Source organism: Ptychodera flava, chromosome 15 (genome assembly GCF_041260155.1).
Source record: "Ptychodera flava strain L36383 chromosome 15, AS_Pfla_20210202, whole genome shotgun sequence".
Classification (NCBI taxonomy): Eukaryota; Metazoa; Hemichordata; class Enteropneusta; family Ptychoderidae; genus Ptychodera; species Ptychodera flava.
The window spans coordinates 39,221,303-39,240,809 of record NC_091942.1 but is presented as its reverse complement, the minus strand read 5'-3'; the positions used below and the strand labels follow the sequence as shown (position 1 = coordinate 39,240,809).

Here is a 19,507-nt window from a genome sequence, read left to right as displayed (position 1 = left end):
AGAGGTCTCCAAAGCTCATTCAAATGGAATACAACGGTTTTTTTGTGAAAGTGATTGACAAAAGAAGACTTGTTTTGAACCTACATTGTACATCCAATGCAGGTAGGGTTTCTGCATATGTTTAAAATTCCAAATTCCCCATCGTATTTAATAATCCAGTAATCTGAATATGCCCTGCATTCAAATTAGAGTGTCATTTTAGTATAATACCTACATCCAGGTGTTTGGTTGTCGTTGTGTTCTTATCCGTCTTATTCTGAAAGCTCCCTGCATGTTTGGAGGCAACACTTTTAGTGCAACGTTTCTAGCATTATGACAAGTGAGCGTACTTTTTAAATGAGATATACTGAAAAAAAAACCAGGTAAGTGGGAATTTAAGTTGTTGATTCAGAGCAAATGTAGGTTGTCATTAGTAGATGTAGCTCTCAATTAGTATCTAGAAACGTTTAACACACTGTTACTCATACACCCATATTATGGTGTTTTTAACATGTGCCAAAAATGCCAACAGAGCTTTGTCAGGTAAAACATGGCTTCTACAGAAATATTTTTTCAGCTGATTTGTTTGCTTCAAGCTGGCAGGTGTTTTCTATTTGACTTGAGTTGATTATCAAGTCAGATTTGGCATTGTTCAAGCACATTTGAAAGGGCAGTATGTCAGTGTTAATCCAACAAAGCTTAGAATTTCAACCATCCAGGGAATAATATTTTTTGTGTCAAAGTATTTTTGATCTCAGTAGTAAAGGTATTCTTATTGTAATGTTTGATATTGTGTAAGAAAAACATTTATAATCCGATCCACTTCAAAGTCAAGGCTGTCACTGTCTTTGTACTAAAAATGTTACCAGAAATATAGTACTAGTACATACAGTGTACCACTATGTGCAGTAAATACCGTAGAATACGTTTGCAGCTTCCTTTAGTGCTGTAAATTTGTTACTGATATTATTGATATTGGTATCCTTCATAAATACATGTACCATCGGATCTAAAGTAGAATAACATGTTTAAGCTTAAATCCAGAAAGAGGTTTTTTGAATGGTGGCAATGATTCTGATACCCTGCCTTGGTTGTCAAGGAAAACTGTCACTTTGAATACATGTTGGCTTGTTGCATACATTTACTGTCAAATAATGAGCAGACGTAACTGCACATGAACTTCTTGTAACTGTGTAGATAGCTCAATGAAAATACAAAATTACAATACTGCACATATCTGACCAGTTAGTAATTACACCGATCTTCATCATTCATTAGAACCTGCATTGACATGAAAAACACATGTAATCCATATCATTATCTTTTAAACATTACTATGGTATGACAGAACAGACCTATGTTTTATGAAGTATATTGGGATAGCATTTTCTATTTATGGTAATTTAGAAATTCTTCTAAAATGAGATTGAATGATCAACTGTGTTATACACTGATGCTGAATGTTTGACAACTCACATGCACACAATGTTTGACAACTCATATGCACACAATGTTTGACAACTCACATGCACACAATGTTTGACAACTCATATGCACAGAAAGAACACAGTAGTAATCATGAAAGTGAATTAAAAACATACAAGTGTACAAATATAAATCTTCTTCTTTTAGTTTAACTGATAATGTCAGGGGCTGAGAACAGATTCTAAAAATTCTACTCAGTAACTGTAAGTTGCTTGCAATTGACAAAACGTACAATGTAAGAATCTCTTTTGTCATCGTACAAAGATGTCAACACAATACACATGAAAAAGGATGAGTTATAAAGACACAGTAACCTAACCGAAGATTTGACAATAGTTGCCATGGTAAGTGTATTGGTATATTATTGGAATGGCCGATACATTGCAAAGGGGTAACTGTCAAATTGTTCTGAGTAATGAGGGTTAATACAAAGAACTTCAAACAAAAAACAAATTCAGTCATGGAGGGGGGTCGGAGGAATCTGAGGGGGTAACTCAAAACACTGAAAGCTACAAGGGGTGCTCAAAATATGGAGAGAAAGAAGGGGGTTACTCATATATATGTGTGTGTGTGTGTGTGTTTATATATATATATATATATATATATATATATATATATATATATATATATATATATATATATATATATATATATATATATATATATATATATATATATATATATATACCGGTATATACACCACATAGTATAAGTCACATAATGATAAATATTATACATTGCTAACAGATGCATCATGCCATGGGAAAATGGCTGTTCTTGCATGTCACATGTTTTGCTGGTTGTTGATGTAAAGACTGGGATATATTTTGGGCTGAGATTTGCATTGAACTATGACTGGGGAAAACACACACTACCGTATTACGAATACAATTATCTTCCACATCAACATTCCATATTTTTCCCCGTTTTCAGAGCCAGTTTTACAGGCGTAGTCACAGAGTCATCTAACATTCTTGGTATGTGCATTCACTGTAGGAGTAAGATCTATCAGAATATTCACAACGGACCTGATAGTGACCTTTAACCTCCCTGAGGCAAATGGCAAAAAAATTGCATAAATGGAATCCTTAATGGAATCAATCTCTTCCAATTGATGCTGGTATAATTGTTGTGGTATTACAGGGAAATTCATGTTGTTTGCAATAGCAAATTCAGGAATTTTACCATCAGATATAGAAATATAACAAGTATTTCATGCCCATTCGATGTCATTGACAGAAATAAACCAAGTCAAACACTGAGATACAACATCAGAAAATTGTTTGGCCATATTTACAGCTTTCCTGATTGACTTGCTAAACGAATTTGGTAACATATTGTACACACATAAATAGGCCCTTCTGATGTTGTTTGCCTGCTAAAGGGAGCAATGCAGTATTGCAGTGATTCATTGTGGCCACTACATTACTGTAGAATGTAGACTAATAATGTTTTTAGCACTGCTGCATGCAGTATTATTTTTTGTTGCTCTATCCAGTCTTGCATACTTTGTACTTCTCTTCAGTTTTCTGTTGTTGTTAATTTTATGCTCTCTCTGTGATTTTCGATAAAGCCTTTATTTGCTTTTTTTTTCATTATCTCGAAATTCTGGAATTTCACAGAAATTTAATACATTTCTGTAACTTTATAGTCTCAGCATTTTTGTACTGTGAATTGTTTCATAAACTTTGACAGTAGGCCTGTTACTTTCTTTTCTCCCTATGTCTAAATATGGATTTTGACAAAATGTCTTTATGTGTGTACGTGTTCTTAGTTTTGCACATTCAGACTCTGTATTGTGAATTATGTCTCAATGTTTTCAAGTAAACATGTGCTTTGCACTTTCTCTTTTCCCAAAACTCAGGATTTTGTTGTGTGACCTAAGAAAGACCTAGATAGATTTTTTTCCCTGAAATCTTGATCTTTTCTTAATTTCATAATGTGTGTCCTTAGCTTGGCTTTTTCAAATTTCTTAAAACAGGCCAGGTCTTGCTATCTTAAGTCAGTGTTTTGTCATACAATTTGCTTGTAGCTTTTTTGTACTTTTCTTTCATGTTGCCTTTTCATTTCACAATTGTTATTTTGTTGCCTTTTTACATTTTGCTGTGTTCTTTCAGTGCTCTTAAACGAGTTGTCTTCTCTGAGTGTTCTTTTATAGCTGCTTGTATTTTCTAATATACTCTGTTTCATAGATTGTTGCTGTCACTGAAAGTTGAAATAACTGGCCAAAAGTTTATCATGTGTTGCATATTGTTAATATAGAGGGTGTGTGTAGCATTACTTTCAGTGTAGGTGATGTGCTGAGTGGTGAATTTACAAACAGATCGCAACAGTGATAAAGTTCATTATCACAGATTTCTTGAAAATCATAATACATGCAGGTACTTTCTGACAGAAAAATTTTGCAGCTATAAAATCAGTTTAAATAGATCCATTTCTTGCTTTCCATTCAAAGCATTTTTTGGCAGAGATTATTCACTACAAAATCAGTTAAAACAGGAAGTTACAGGACCAGTTACAGGATTAATGATGACATAGGCATTTGCATTTTGCATTTTACATCAATTTAGATGCCTACATGTATTAACCCTTTCAGTGCTGTAATCTTTCCCGCCAAAATTATAGTGCAACATTTTACCAATTTTTTAAGAATTTTTCTGTAATTTTTTTTGATAATTTTGAGAAAATGGACATCATATTTCATAGGCTACAGATTTTTATCAAAATTTTGGCAAAATTCTGAAAAAAATTGACTAGGATATATTTTATAAAGGTGATAAAAACTGACTTTGGCGCTCAAAGGGTCAGATCATTATTTGTATACCAAAATTTCCAAGCAATAGGGCAAGTGTTTTCTAAGACAAAAGAACAAAGTTCGATCTTCGACTCATAACACATCTTCACTCTAAATATCAAAGTATACTTTCATATGTAAATGCATAAATACAGTCTCAGATATCTCAGAACTAGACTATACATATAACTCCTTGTTGTCATAGACACTAAACAAATGAGAATTCATTTTCATAGCAGGGATCCCAAGTATTATATCCCTCAATAAAACTTGAGGCAAAGTAAAGCAAACTCTTTTTGTAACTAGGGGTGGACCATTTGATATACTTACATGTAGGGGTGTCTGGAAGATTAATGAGGTAGCATTATTTTTTCACATGATCCGTTGTACATTATTTTTTCCCACTCTCCCACCTTTTTTATGTCAAGCCTTCTCTGGCTGAATTTTTTCATTGACATTTGCTGGGAATTTTTTTTCAAAAATCTTCTGGACACCTTCCCCCCCCCCCCCCCCACACACAAGATAACAAATGGTCCACCCTCTAGCACCAAACATGCTCAATTCCAGCATTTCTATATTGTCCTTTACAGAAAGTCTGACAGTAATTATCATCTTGAGTACTGGTATTGTCTAAAAATAAAAAATGTTACATGTAACATTCGTACAATTTCATTCCCCATCTCGTTTGGGAATCTGTTGACCAAATCCACAGCAATCAGATAGGATGATTAAGACTACAATGATTTCTTTACAAAAAATACTCAAAGTTGCCCTAAAATTACAATTTTGCCAATATCATCATATATTTCAAAAAACACCAAATTGGTATCATCCTAAAAGGGATCTACTGTATATGTCAACTTTAAAAATGAATTGGTATCATCTCAAGGGACCTGTATGTCAACTTTAAAGATGGAAAGACACATATTTTCAAAGGAAAATATTTTGACCAAAAATTGGAAAGAATGTCCCAAAATCCTATCTTAAAAATTTCACCCTATTGTTTCACCCTATTTGTTGAGTGGACGGACATACATACATACATACATACATACATACGGTACATACATACATGTACATACATACATACATACATACATACATACATACAGACTTTTTTCCAACCTATAACTCCCCATTGTCATTTATATGGACAAATAGGAGTTAAAAAACAAATTGAAAACACCTCTCAGATAGCACCAAACTGTACCATTGTACCATTGCAAGTAAAAACTACCAAAAATCCATGTACAATGAAGATTGCTTGTGACAAATGTCATCAGGTCATGTCATATCAGAATTATTATGGATGTCTTAGTTTGACAAGCTCGTGAAAAATCCTGATGCTTCTGCTTGTTTTGAATTCAGCAGTCTCAAAACAATCAGGTTGTGTCAAATACATCATATGGGACATGTCCAGTCAACCAAAACACTTTATCGGGCAAGTTGCTTCATTGGTTTTTATAACCTATGACATCATAGTTATACATTGTTCTGAAATGATCCTCAATCCACATACACAAAGTATATCCCACAAGAGTGAATAATGTGCTCTATATATATGGCGTAACAGTTTACCTAAACAAGATGTCTAATAGACATGCATACATGTAACAATTTAATTCACATGCCCACAGGCTGTTACATGTGAAAGTTCTCACCACAGATTTGAATGATGGGGGGGGGGGGGGGGGGTGTAGGGGGGGGGGGTGGGGGAGGGCTTTAGAAAGTACATTGCAATTTTTATGGTATAAGCTTCTGCAGACTTTTAAATTAAATAATATGCAAATGATCATGCTGACTAGCTGCCAAGCATTGACAATTTCATTATGATGAACCATGAGTATGTATTTTACTGAGATGTATCAAGATGTGACATGTATCATGTACATATACAGTATGGTTTGGATATAGAATCTTGCTTCAGTACCTTCAGCAACCACATACAACTATAGCAATACATACATGTACACGTACAGTGTCACAATCTAAATGCGCCCTCTACAGCAGAAAAGCAACAAACTTTTGTATTCAGAACTTGTGTTCAAAAATAAAGCAGAACAGACAATTACAGAGATTCTGCATCAGGCCCTCAATAAAACACAAAGGCAACTCAATGAATTAGCATTACATGGATCATATTGTATGTTTGTCTCAGACGATAACTTTTCCTTTTAGTCACAGTAAGCTTTTCATTTTGATATGTAACCTGAGTGATTGAAAATTCCTTTGTTTGGGAACTTTATTTCTGAAACACATTAAAAGGAATGGTTCATTCAAGAGCAATCGAAAGTGTTTAATATACAGAACAGAGAGCATTATAGAGTACTGTGTTTCTAAACAATATCTAGGTTTGTAGAAATTGCTAAGGACAGTAAAAGGCCAAGTCACAGAAGTACATGTAGGTAAAATTGAACACAGCCATTTTGGGTGCGGTAGTTTTCACCTGTCACCAGCTGGGTAATTTATGCAAAGGTTGGGTGCGGTAGTTTTCACCTGTCACCAGCTGGGTAATTTATGCACAGGCATTTTGGGTGCGGTAGTTTTCACCTGTCACCAGCTGGGTAATTTATGCAAAGGTTGATATAAAAGCAGTTGAATCATTTTCAGGGAGTGTCAAGAACTGGGTCATTTTTGGTAAAACAAGGCTTGAAGTATTTCAATTCTATTACTGTAGCAATTATCCTAAATGTATCATGAATAACATCCATGTAAAGATATGTTGTTCCTGACCAAAAATTCAATTTGTTTGTACAAACAAAAACCAAAGTCGGTAGTGTATGATCTATGGTTATAGGATGCAAAGTATCAGACAATGATGCTTGCTCAGGTTTGCATAAACATGCAAGAAAGTTTTATCATACATCATTACATGTCAACAACAGAGGACAGGCGTACATGTAATATGAAAAATTTGATTTGTTAAACAAATGCAACAACATTTATGGTACTACTCAAAGTGCAGAGTAGCCTCCACCACCCACCACCCCACTACCGATATTCTGACTATGGTGACTGCTCACACATTTTCAGTAGCTTGTCATAAAATAAAACATTAAGAGACAAAACTGTTTCCAGTGCTACTCTGGCTAATGCTATCAAAACCAAAGGCAAATTCTTTTTATGAAAGTCTGGTCATTCGCAGTGTGAACAAGTAAATAGCATATTAGCTCAGAGATACATACAGGCATCACTTTAGTTGATGCCAACTTCACACCATCATTTTGGAGTGTGTGTACTTGAGGTGTCTGCAAAATTAAGGCCTACAATATTAAAGGTAGTGTCATTGATTCTTACAGGATTTTACAACCTTCTACAGTAAATTTTTCCCATAGACCCACTTTTTGAGTCTATGGTTTACCATACATCTGATTAAAATCTGAATGTATAAATGCTATGGAAGGAAATTAGCATTTAGTGTGTTCAATCCCAAAAAATGAAAAATATTTAAATCCTGGTTTGCTATGTTTGCTCTGCCAGCTCAATACACATACAAGTATGAGACTTGTTATGCTTTCATTCAAGTGCACCACCAGGAGAAAAACTCTGGATACATGTGCATGTATGTGCCTCTGTGCATCCCATGGTGTAACACTCTCTCCAAAGAGACCATGGGTAATTAAAAACACACACATGACAATCAATATTCAATATTTCAATATTTAATTATTTAGTATTTTGTTTATTATGTGCCATGGTTATGGCATGCAGAAACTGTACATAGACTATGCATTACACTCAATTACCATTAAGATTTTATGAAATGTTTTGCTGTTCAACAGTCTGTCAAGAGTTAAACTTTCAACAACCTCTTTTGGTGATTTATCATGCTTGGAGCATGTTACAATCATCATTTTGTTATTGTTCCGTAGAGGAAGGGGGAGGGAGAGGGGTTTTACTGCAATGAGTTCGCAATATACATGTACCCCATATGATAAAAGCTAGAGACAAAGATATCGTAGCATATGCAAATAAGTCTACCTGCAAAACTTTGTGGCAGTACTTGAAATCCAAAAGAAAAGTTAAATCAGGAATTGCTAAACTCCATGTGACTGAGAATGGGAAGCAGATTATTGGTAATACTTATGTAGCGTTTTCACAATTTGAAGATGACAGCACTCCACCTCCAGTTGACAGTGTACTAAGGCCCCCCAAAAAATAATAGGTTTGTTCTGGTCATTTACATGTGGCAAAAATGATGCGGCGACACAATTTTTTTTTTCATTTTTTCATTTTTGGTAGAATTTGATGCATTTTTATCTTTTTTCCATAGGGGCAAATGAAAAACGGAGAAAAAAAAGAGTTGACGTACACACTTTGAAGTGATACGGGCAGTGACCAGAAACAAATAATTTTTGGGGGGGCCTAATATATGATGACATGTGTTGTATGTAAGCATGGCATGTTATGATGAGGAAACTACATGTACATGTATTTGTTGAAAGGGATGAGCAAATTTCATTAAGGTTTACAAACTCATTACGTTTATTGAAGAAAGACAGCAATAAAGGATGATAAAAAAATGTAGAATCAAAGTTTAAGTGATCAAACTGAAAGTGAAGCCAAACTTCTTTCCCTAACTTTTAATCCTAGGCCCCTCTTCCTAATAGAAGAGTTCTTTGTCATATCCACCATGGCTGCCATGCCCAAGTCCGGCAAACGATGGGCTATTTTATCTCTCACGGCACAGTCACAATGAATTATCTTTTTATTATAAGAATTTCACTTGTGACTACAACAAATTTCACAGCCAAATTATTTTTCTTTTGATCTTTGAAATGTCTGTGTTTCTGTATGCTGCAAAGGCTTTTACTCACAAAGTATATGTACTGAATTCACATCAGTAGAATTTTTACGTAGATGCTTGACTATTTCATGTATAACTTTTGTTTTTTTTTTCAAAATTAAATCACAGCCGTAATTTATCAGTTCTACATTTTTTTCAGCCAAGAATTGCATATGTTCTTTAAATTTGAATCTGGTTGAAGAATTGTATGTCATTAAGGCTCAGAAACTGTCCCTGTGTTCGCTTTGATGACATTTGTCACAGGCAATCTGTGGTTCTCCATGTCGTGTGATGCTGATTGACTTTGCTAATCTCCTAATTTATGCTAGCCCATCAGGATACTTGTTGGCCAGCGGTAAATACTGCTGCTAACCGTGAGATCAGGCGAGTGGATTTGCTCTCCCTGTCAGATTCATAGTCATCATCTGCATTATAAGCTGTTACAGGTCTTGACTGAGAACTTTTCATCATTTAGGCCTATTCCAAATCCCTGTCGGTCATAAGGAAAGACATGTTGCTAAAACTCTTGGTCTGACCAGAAATCTACTGGTCTCGGACTGTCGGACCGATGTTAATTTCACACACTACGCAGGATTGTTTCCCATATGAACAAATGTAACTTATTCACTGACCAACAATTTGGTTTTATCAGCGGCCGATCTACAACGTTGCAATTAATGAAAGTGTTAGATCACAGGACGAAAATTCTAGATGATGGAGGAGCAATAAATACAGTTTACATGTTTATATACTTCATGAAGGCATTTGACAAAGTTCCTCACAGACATCTCATCAGCAAACTTCATACATGCACATGAATTGAGGACTTATTAAAGGACCACCAACAACGAGTCTGTGTAAGTGGTAGCTACTCTAGTAGTGGCATCCCTAAAGGTTCTGTCCTAGGCCCCATCTTATTTGTTACAATGTATATTCATACATGATCTTCCTGTCTGTCTCATCAAATGTCTTCTTATTTGCTGATGAAACAAAAAATTTACCATGATATCAAAGAAGTCTGCAGATTCAGAGTTGATTCAATGTGACCTTGAGAGTCTTGTAGATTGGAGCAATGACTGGCTGCTAAGATTTTATCCAGACAAATGCAAAGCTTTATTAATCCACAATAAGAATAAAGTATCCAGCCACAGCCATATACCATGCTTCAATAGGATGGGTCTAATACTGTATTAGAAGTTGTTGCAAATGAGAAAGACATTCACCCTCATTGGTGTAATGGCAACAATCCAACTGTTGATAGCCACATACAGAACCATAAAAATACAGCAAACAAAACAGTGGGTATAATAAGACAATCCTTCAGTTTTCTCGATGTAGAGACATTCAAGTTACTATTCGAGGCTTTGGTACGTCCTAAATATATGCTGGAGTATTGCAATAGTGTTTGGAACCCATACACTACCGGTAGTAAGACATTGACTGTCATGAAAATGTCTAATGTAGAGCCACAAAAAATGTAACCTGGATTAGCCCAATTATCTTACGAGGATTGTCTTAAAAAGTTGTCTACATGTGTACATCTACCCAAACTCAGAATTTGCAGAATACGCGGTGACTTAATGGAGTTATACAAAATTATGACTGTTCTTTATGACACAAAAGTTATAACAGTTGAAATCTTCACCCTTACATGTACATTAATCAATCAATCAATCTTTTATTACTCAACAAACACTGACAGAGAGTGTGGTAGAGTACATTTCAGATGAAAAAACAACATGTCCAAAACTGAACACCATCAAATGGATATTAAAATCCAAGTAAATTGAATTGAAGTACACATATAACTCTAACTGTAACCAGCTAACTGTAGGTAGCTACTGGAGCAAACACCAGAATTCCTTATAAATATAGCAAGGTTCAGAAAATTCTGTTCCATAATCTTTTTCATGTTTTCTACTTTTTCTTCAACACTCATAGTGATAGAGAAATCTGTTCTACTTTTCTGGCACAAAATTGATCTCTCAGAAATATGACACTTGCATGTGAATAAAAAGTGAAACTCATCATCTATTATTACTATCACATCTCAAGCAAATTCTCTCATTTAAAGGTAAATGAGGTTTACATTTCCTACCCATTTCAACATGCAAATTATTATAACTCAGTCTATATTTTGTCAAACTTCTACGTATTACCAGAAATCTGAAATATTTCTTAAATATTTTTCAAAACCAAACTTGGTCTTGAAGATTCTATAAGTGCGCAATTTGTTACCACTTCCATTCTTCCTTGAATCATTGACAAGGGTTCTCTTCCAAGTTTCTAAGTATTGATTTTCATACTCATGTTTTAACTTCTTACATATAACTGAGAATAAGAATTTACTCTAAATGCACTGAAAACATGACTGTGATTGTAACTTCCCAAAACGTGATGGGAGGTGACAAATTTTGCCCATGGAGAACTGATTTGTATATTTTTTCTAAGTGCATTTTTCAAAATATGGTCTCCTGGTAAATTAATTAATCTACATGTAGCTACTGTAATCAAACCAGACACTCACTAAAATTAGTTAAACACCATTGCTAGCTAGAGATCAGACGAATCTTCTTCACTCAACGCATCATCAACATATGGAATACACTGCCTGATTCTACTACAGTCAGAGCCGTTTCAGTGAACTCATTTAAAAACCAACTTGACAGATTTTAGCTGGACCAACCCATGAAGTACAACTATAATGAACCCTTTATCACAAAAACCAGAAATGGCAAATCTATACCCCAACTTCACATATTCTAGAGCACAGTCACTCGAGAGCTATTCAGCGCTTGGACTATTTACCCCATAGACGAGTGTACATAAGCGAGAAAAACCCAAGTCAGGAAACCAAATGGCTATTTCCTATAGGGATTATGCCACCATGTCATCTTCGACGTTCGATTTTACTGTGAAAAGTAGCAAGTTCGTCTACATGTATCATGTAACTGTCGATCGTTCCCTATCATTCTCAAAATTCATACCTGGTACTTAATTTGCTTCAAAAACGCCTGTTTCGTGTGATTTTCGGCCGAATTTGACATACACATCGCTAAAACATAAGTGTGAGCAACATTCCGGTCACCTCACAGTAAACGTTGGGCACCTCCACTTTACTAACGTCAGTGCCACGTACCCATGAGGGGTGACTGGAAGGTTGTTCAAGCCTTATGTTTTGGCGAGGTGTCTTCTAAATCGGCCGAAAATCACACGAAAATTCATACCTGATACTTCATCTGCTAACAAAATGCTCGTTTCGTGTGATTTTCGGCCAGAGTCGAGAGACACCTCACCAAAACATAAGCGTGAGCAACATTCCAGTCACCCCCCATGGGTAGGCGGTGCCAACGTCAGTAAAGTAGAGGTGACCGGAATGTTGCTCACACTTATGTTTTAGTGATGTGTCCGTCAAATTCAACCGAAAATCACACGAAACGAGCGTTTTTGAAGCAAATTAAGTACCAGGTATGAATTTTGAGAATGATACGGAACGATCGACGGTTACATGATAGACGAACTTGCTACTTTTCACAGTAAAATCAAACGTCAAAGATGACATTGTGGCATAATCCCTATAGGAAATAGCAATTTGGTTTCCTGACTTGGGTTGTTTCTCGCTTCTGTACACTCATCTATAGGGCGAATAGTCCCAGAGCTGAATAGCTCACGAGTGACTGTGGTCTAGAGCTGAGCGTAGCGGCACCTACTGCCAGCGTTCAGAATCTACAGAAGGCATACCAAACGTGCATGTTTAAATAGGGCTGATTCATGAGGACGTCTTCGTTCCATGATTGATATGCAAAAGTGAAAAATAAATGTTTGTCTAACTCTAAACTTTTGACAAGACTTTAAAGAAATTACCATACTCATACAGGAACGGGTAACTTGTTACTTTCTTACAACCAATGTTCTTATTGAGACTGCATGTGTAGAAATCACATATGACGGGATTCGACCACATGCTGCAGTGAAGAAAAAAAAAGTTGCACATGTACAGACAAAAATTGTCTGAATTTGTGTTGGCCCGGAACAGTGTTGCGCTTGATTAACACACTGCGATCACAATCACGCCTACAGATTGCTGCAGTACAGTAGCTCGAGGTTTTGCCTGGGTATTTGGGTCGGACGGCAAAACCAGCGCTACAGATCCAACCATCCAGAGAGAGTGCAGGTGCCGAACGTCTGGACGTTCGGCGCGCCTTGCAAAGTTATTCGGCGAATCCGGCGTTCTTCTCCTTACCGGTTTACCTTCTAATACTATTTTGCACCTACCCGCTCAAGGATGTCTCGCTATTTATCCAAAGTACTGCCGTTCGGCAGGATTTTGTGTGCCGATCGCGGGTTACTCACTGAATGGGACGCCATGTTTGAAAGGGATGACGTCACAGTCTCGCACATCCACGTTCCTATCCTATTAGCATAACAATGCACACATTTACGTTGTACGTGTACGCTGCAGCGCTGCGCTGGTTCTTTCAGTTTTCATAACTACTGACGGCCGAACTCCGAAATGAAGATCCACGTTCCTATCCTATTAGCATTATTGTAGCGATATCAACAAAACGCCATCGGATATTTGCTGCGCTATGTAAAAAAGTTACGCCAGATTGACTTCATGTTCGGGAATTAAAAATCTTTGTACGTGTATAATTAAAACGAAGCTAAACAAATAAAAATTAAACAAAACTCAAGTAAAAATTAAACGAAATAAATACCGGACGGCTCGGTAGTGCATCTCTTTAATACATAGTTGCTTTTATGTACACAATAGAAAGGAAATAAATGTAACTTCATTGTTACTAAATATAGCTGCACACGCGATATCGCACACTGCTGCCTGAAATTATAACAATTTTTATTGATGCATGCTCGCCTGGTCGCTGTTGCAGTTTTTGCGGAAAATGCGGACAAGCATTTAATTTTGTGCAATGGAAAGTTACGCGAGGACTTAATTTTCGGGAAATAAAACTCCGCGTATAATAAAACGAAGTTAAACAAATGAAATACACTGAAGCAAAATCATTAAAAAATACACCGAAAATTAATGTCGGGCCTTCTTTCTCGGTCATATGTCCGACCACTGAGTCAAGGTACGAGATTTTGTCGATAGAATGTTCAAATGTGAATTTGAAGTAAGGTACATGGCCCTTTCCAGCGTAAACCATGGAAATGTCGTGTCTGAAACGTTTCCATCGGAATATTTGACCGGAGTGGAGATTTAACATAATTTTCTCCGTTTCACGGAATCATATGCCAGCTATTTCTGTTGAGGCTGCTGGTGAGCCCACGTTCCATTCACAGATTTGTTTATACTGTATTGTCCGTTGAATTAAAAAAAAATATAGAAAAAATACCAGGATTTGATATGCTTGACTGGAACAACACGTAACTTGGGAACGTTTTGATAATAGAGTGTCCGATCATTCCGTTATTTGTATACAAGAGTATGAACGTATTATTTTCGTTACGGGGTCGGGGAAACTGTAAGTTACCTCCTCATAATTTTGTCCCCATATCCATCGTGTACTTAAGTCGCGCTGCGTTGGTTTACACACCGTCCCTCAATGGAGGGACGGTGGTTTACATTAATACATGTGTAGTTTGAATTTTCAGCGGTCTATTATTTTCTTAGAATGTAATCTTTCGTATTCATAATTGCTATGCCTCTTCCTATATTGAAGGTTTTTTTGTTTTTCTTGTTTGTGTTTAATCTTCCATTAGCTTTTACGTGTTCCGTGTCGTTTAATACGTTGTTTAGGTTTTCTTTCATTCTTCGTTTGAGAAACTTCAGTTTTTTTCATCTGTTGAAATTTTCTGTTTGTGTTGGTCTTTACGTCGTCTTGTGTGCGGTGATGGACAATGGGTTTATTCAACGGTAGTTCGCTTTTAATATGACGTGGTGGCCTTGGAAAAAGGCCGTCGGGTTTTGGTTTATTCAGTTCAATTCAACTCAGTACAGCTTTATTCATCCTAAACATGGGCAATAAAAAAGTGCGAATAAAACACAATACATCAAAATATTAAATATACAAAAAGTACATAGATACAGAGCGGTGACCAAAAACATACACATGAAACAGTTTACAAATCATTTAAAAGCCGTAAAGTAATGGAGGAAATGAATAAAAACTTGCGCCGGTTTAACCTGCAAGCAGGTTCCCGAGTGTAAAACGCCGACCGGAGGGTCGCTCCGAACAGAATATGATGAATATGACAGAATATTATTACTACAGTTAACAATTGCTCGGGCTTTTCCTAAGTACTAGCTGATCATAAAGTGACAGACTTCTCTGATATTCTAATTTTAAGGTAAGTGATAAAATTCTGTAAAGTTAATATGTCTTTGATTGTCAGATGAAGCCACCAGATGAGCGAGAATGAAACAACGCTTTCACTGTAATGGATAAGATTATCTATCAAACATGAAGGAAAGCAGTTTCCTTAAAAATAAATCGCTGTCGCCCTTCCTTCAGATAGCATCAGTGTTTAAATCCCATTTAAATTTTTTAGAAAGTATTCAACCAAAGGTGGGTACACTTAGAGACAATTTCGATTTCTTTATCGCACACAAAGGTTGTCGGAGGGTTTCGTTCTTGCCTCCTCGGACATCGATAAGAAATATCACACACAACACCACTTAGGAAACAACAGATGACTTTATTTTTTTGCCTTTGAAAAGTTGCTTACCTTGTTCTTGGCAGCTTCCCTCACTTTTATGAAAACCTTGTTTGCTTTTCGTTTTCCGTCTGCTTTTGCTGTTTCGTCGATGCTGTCGTTTGTATTGTGGCTTTAATAGCGTGATCAAATAATCATTTACAATCACTTTCATGAATAACATGCACGTACGTATTTGCACATTATAACATTTCTCTGTAATTTTGTTCATAAAAAATTATCATATAATATCAATCGTCTTCATTTCGGAGTTCGGCCGGTCAGTAGTTATGAAAACTGAAAGAACCAGCGCAGCGCTGCAGCGTACACGTACAACGTAAATGTGTGCATTGTTATGCTAATAGGATAGGAACGTGGATGTGCGAGACTGTGACGTCATCCCTTTCAAACATGGCGTCCCATTCAGTGAGTAACCCGCGATCGGCACACAAAATCCTGCCGAACGGCAGTACTTTGGATAAATAGCGAGACATCCTTGAGCGGGTAGGTGCAAAATAGTATTAGAAGGTAAACCGGTAAGGAGAAGAACGCCGGATTCGCCGAATAACTTTGCAAGGCGCGCCGAACGTCCAGACGTTCGGCACCTGCACTCTCTCTGGATGGTTGGATCTGTAGCTCTGGTTTTGCCGTCCGACCCAAATACCCAGGCAAAACCTCGAGCTACTGTACTGCATCACGCCTACAGAGTACTACCACGGAGCTAAAAAAGGATCGACACTCGTTATGTTTCTATACTATGTCAATGCATGGCACTCTAGACATTCTCTCCAGACCAAAGCATACAATGAATGTTTATATTTTAAATGGTATCACAGTCCCTCCACCACGGAGGGACGGTAACAGTTTGTTTATAAAATTTAATAATAGAGTGCGGGTCACACGTGATATTGCAGTGCAATATAACGTACAACCAAGTCGCAACTCTGAGAGTCTTCAAACCATCTGCATTGAAAGCTAGAACTACACACCTTGTTCAGAGCTCTGTTTCTGTCTTCGATCACCTCGAGCAAATTCAGGCGGGCAGATTCAAACATAGAATCTTCTTTGAAGTCCATTTTGTTTCCCCAGCTGCAGCGTCCCTTGACAACCACTGCGCATGCGCAATCATAAAACATAAGCAAAATTTGTTACATTTACTTTAAGTTTATTTGCAAGAGACCAAAAATTCTATTTTTTTAATTATATATCTATAAATAGATTTATTATTGTACTAATATCGCGTTTGTTTGTTTGACCTTACAGTTCTCGCAAAGTCTCGCCGTACCGAGCCCGTGGCTGCCTTACCAGGAAACAAGGCTACTCCTCGATGTCCGTATCTTCAACGTTCGATAGACCGAAACGCAGGACATTATTAGAATACCTCCACATTCACGGTACCCCTTACCGGATGCTTACGAAGCAAGTCAAACTACATGTATATAACTTCGCATGAACAATACATAATTCTGGAAGACTTCCCTAACAGAAACCAATACTCCAACAAGCGGTGGGCATACCCCGTGTACCAGTTGCTTACGAAGCAAGCCCAAGTATATTACTTCGCATGGACAACACATAATTTCTGGAAGACGTCAGCGTCAAAAATGTGCTAATGAGGTAAGAGGTAAAAAAAGGGAAATCCTGCAAATGTGCAGGAGTGATGGAATGCCAGTTACTGAAACAGTCTAACTCCATAGGCTCTTGAGTCAATGCAGGCGAACCGCTAGCCGCCACTGATACAATAAAAATCAATTTTTTGTATCAGTGGCGGCTAGCGGTTCGCCTGCATTGACTCAAGAGCCTGTGACTGAAACAGTCTAACTCCACTGACCTTGAGTCATTTCCTGTCATCGTTTATTAACATACCTGCTCAAACCACAGACAGTAGAGGGTAGGGGGAAGACTATGCTCAAACTAAGAGGGGCTAGCTGTTTCTGCTATGCATGTTGCTAAAGTTGACCTCCCGAACCTAATGTTTCAGACCTTATTTACTTTTGTCCTTTTTTTATGGTTTAAATATTTCTTGTTGTTTTTCTGATTGTACTGTGCAGAAATCATTGTCATAACATTAACATAGAATTTTCCTGCACTGAACAGATAGAAACAATATTTATTGTTGATCTTTGGTAACCATACTGGTATACACCAATTCTGACCAAATTTGAGCGACACCATATAATTGCGGTATTTTTTTCCTTTTACATCATAGACGGTGCTACAATCAGTCAATGCTTGGAGCTACGGTATACAGAATGGCATCTCACATTGTCAACTTCACAGACAGCAACATAAGACCAGTACAGTTTCTCAGTGCTAGCGAAAAGAAAGACACAACAGAAGACAACTATGTGAACAACAGTCATATCCTTACAGCAAGTCCCCTAAGTGGATGTGATGCCAAATCTTTCTATGACAGTTTAATTTCAGAACCGTCTATGGCAACATCAGACAACATTCAATCTGTTTACCATCAACGCCCATCTGCGTCTGTTAGAGAGTGCAAGCAGCATGAAAGACGAGGAGCCACGAAGCATGATCTTGGAGCTGGCCGACGTAGCGAGAGACTTGTGAATGCTTTCCTTCGGAATGCACAAAATGGAGATTTAAGTGAACTTATGAAATGTTTAGAGAAAGGATGTGATATCAATGCATATGACAGTTTTTCATGGACAGCGTTAATGTGTGCTTCACATAGTGGACAAAGTGGGATAGTTCATCATCTGCTGCTGCATGGTGCTGACAGAAGTCTAATAAATTCACAGGGACAAACTGCTGTTGATTTGGCTGAAATGGCAGGACATCATAATGTTGTACATCTTTTAAAATTCTATGACAGAGGCCAAGAACTGACACAGGAAAAGCATTGTGAAGCTGGGGATAGTGCAACAGACCAAAGACATTTTTGGTGTGAAATTTGCAAGATAGATTTTCCTGAGGTCAATAGGACAGAACATAAGCACTCAACAGTCCACCTTTTCAACAGCAAACATACAAAACTGCCAACTCAATATTTTATTCCAGAAAATAATGTTGGATTTCAGATGATGATAAAAAAGGGCTGGGACAGAGAGAAAGGATTGGGTCCAAAAGGCGTAGGGCATAAATATCCTATCAAAACTGTCTTAAAGAGAGACAGACATTGTCTTGGTTCTGACAGAAAAAAGGCAAGGGTTACACATTTCAAACCCAATGATGTTAATGCAGTGCAGAAGCCAAAGCAAGAAAAATATCTGAGAATTGGAAAAATAAGTAAACAAGCCAGAGTAAGGCAAGACAAGAAAACAAAAAACTGGGAAAGAAATATGAGAATGTATTTTAATTCATAGTTGTGGTTTGGTGTATATATATTACAAATAATGTGAATTTTTCTATTAATAAATACGATGGTTTCAACCGGACCCGAACCCACAACGCACAGTACCCAATAACCTAGCGCAGAGGCCACAGACAAAACCGCTCGGCCAAATCCCCAATCTCAAAAAGATTGGTTCAATAACCGAGCTAAGGATGTAATAAAGTGTTTTATTACATATGTACCACAGTTTCTTCGCATTGAAGCGCGCGCGTACTACCGGTATTTGCACTGCAGTGCAATACCAAAAACATTATGCCATTCCTTTATGTTAATGAGTATTTACCAATTTTGACCCGGAACTATTTTTGTTTGTAAACACAAAAAATGTCGTCTAGAAGATTTCATTTCACTTTGGTTCAATGCTAGTTATAGTAAAAAGTTCCATGGATACACGGTGGCCGCCGTACAACAGCGGCCATCATACATCGTAACACACGTAACTGCGGACGCA

General features: G+C 37.0%; 1 protein-coding gene across 2 annotated transcripts; it reads left to right on the top strand.

The window, feature by feature from the left end:
- Window positions 1-72: 72 nt before the first annotated feature.
- On the top strand, window positions 73-19,121 carry LOC139152154 (G patch domain and ankyrin repeat-containing protein 1 homolog). Of its 2 annotated transcripts, XM_070725258.1 has the most exons (3): window positions 73-362; window positions 16,965-17,318; window positions 17,911-19,121. In XM_070725258.1, exons 2-3 carry the CDS (start codon window positions 17,314-17,316, stop codon window positions 19,025-19,027), a joined length of 1,122 nt encoding a protein of 373 aa, XP_070581359.1. In that variant the 5' UTR covers window positions 73-362; window positions 16,965-17,313; the 3' UTR covers window positions 19,028-19,121. The 2 variants fall into 2 exon arrangements, with proteins under 2 accessions (XP_070581359.1, XP_070581360.1); XM_070725259.1 differs by lacking the exon at window positions 73-362 and having other exon boundaries at window positions 17,183-17,318; window positions 18,118-19,121.
- The last annotated feature ends 386 nt before the right edge of the window (window positions 19,122-19,507 follow it).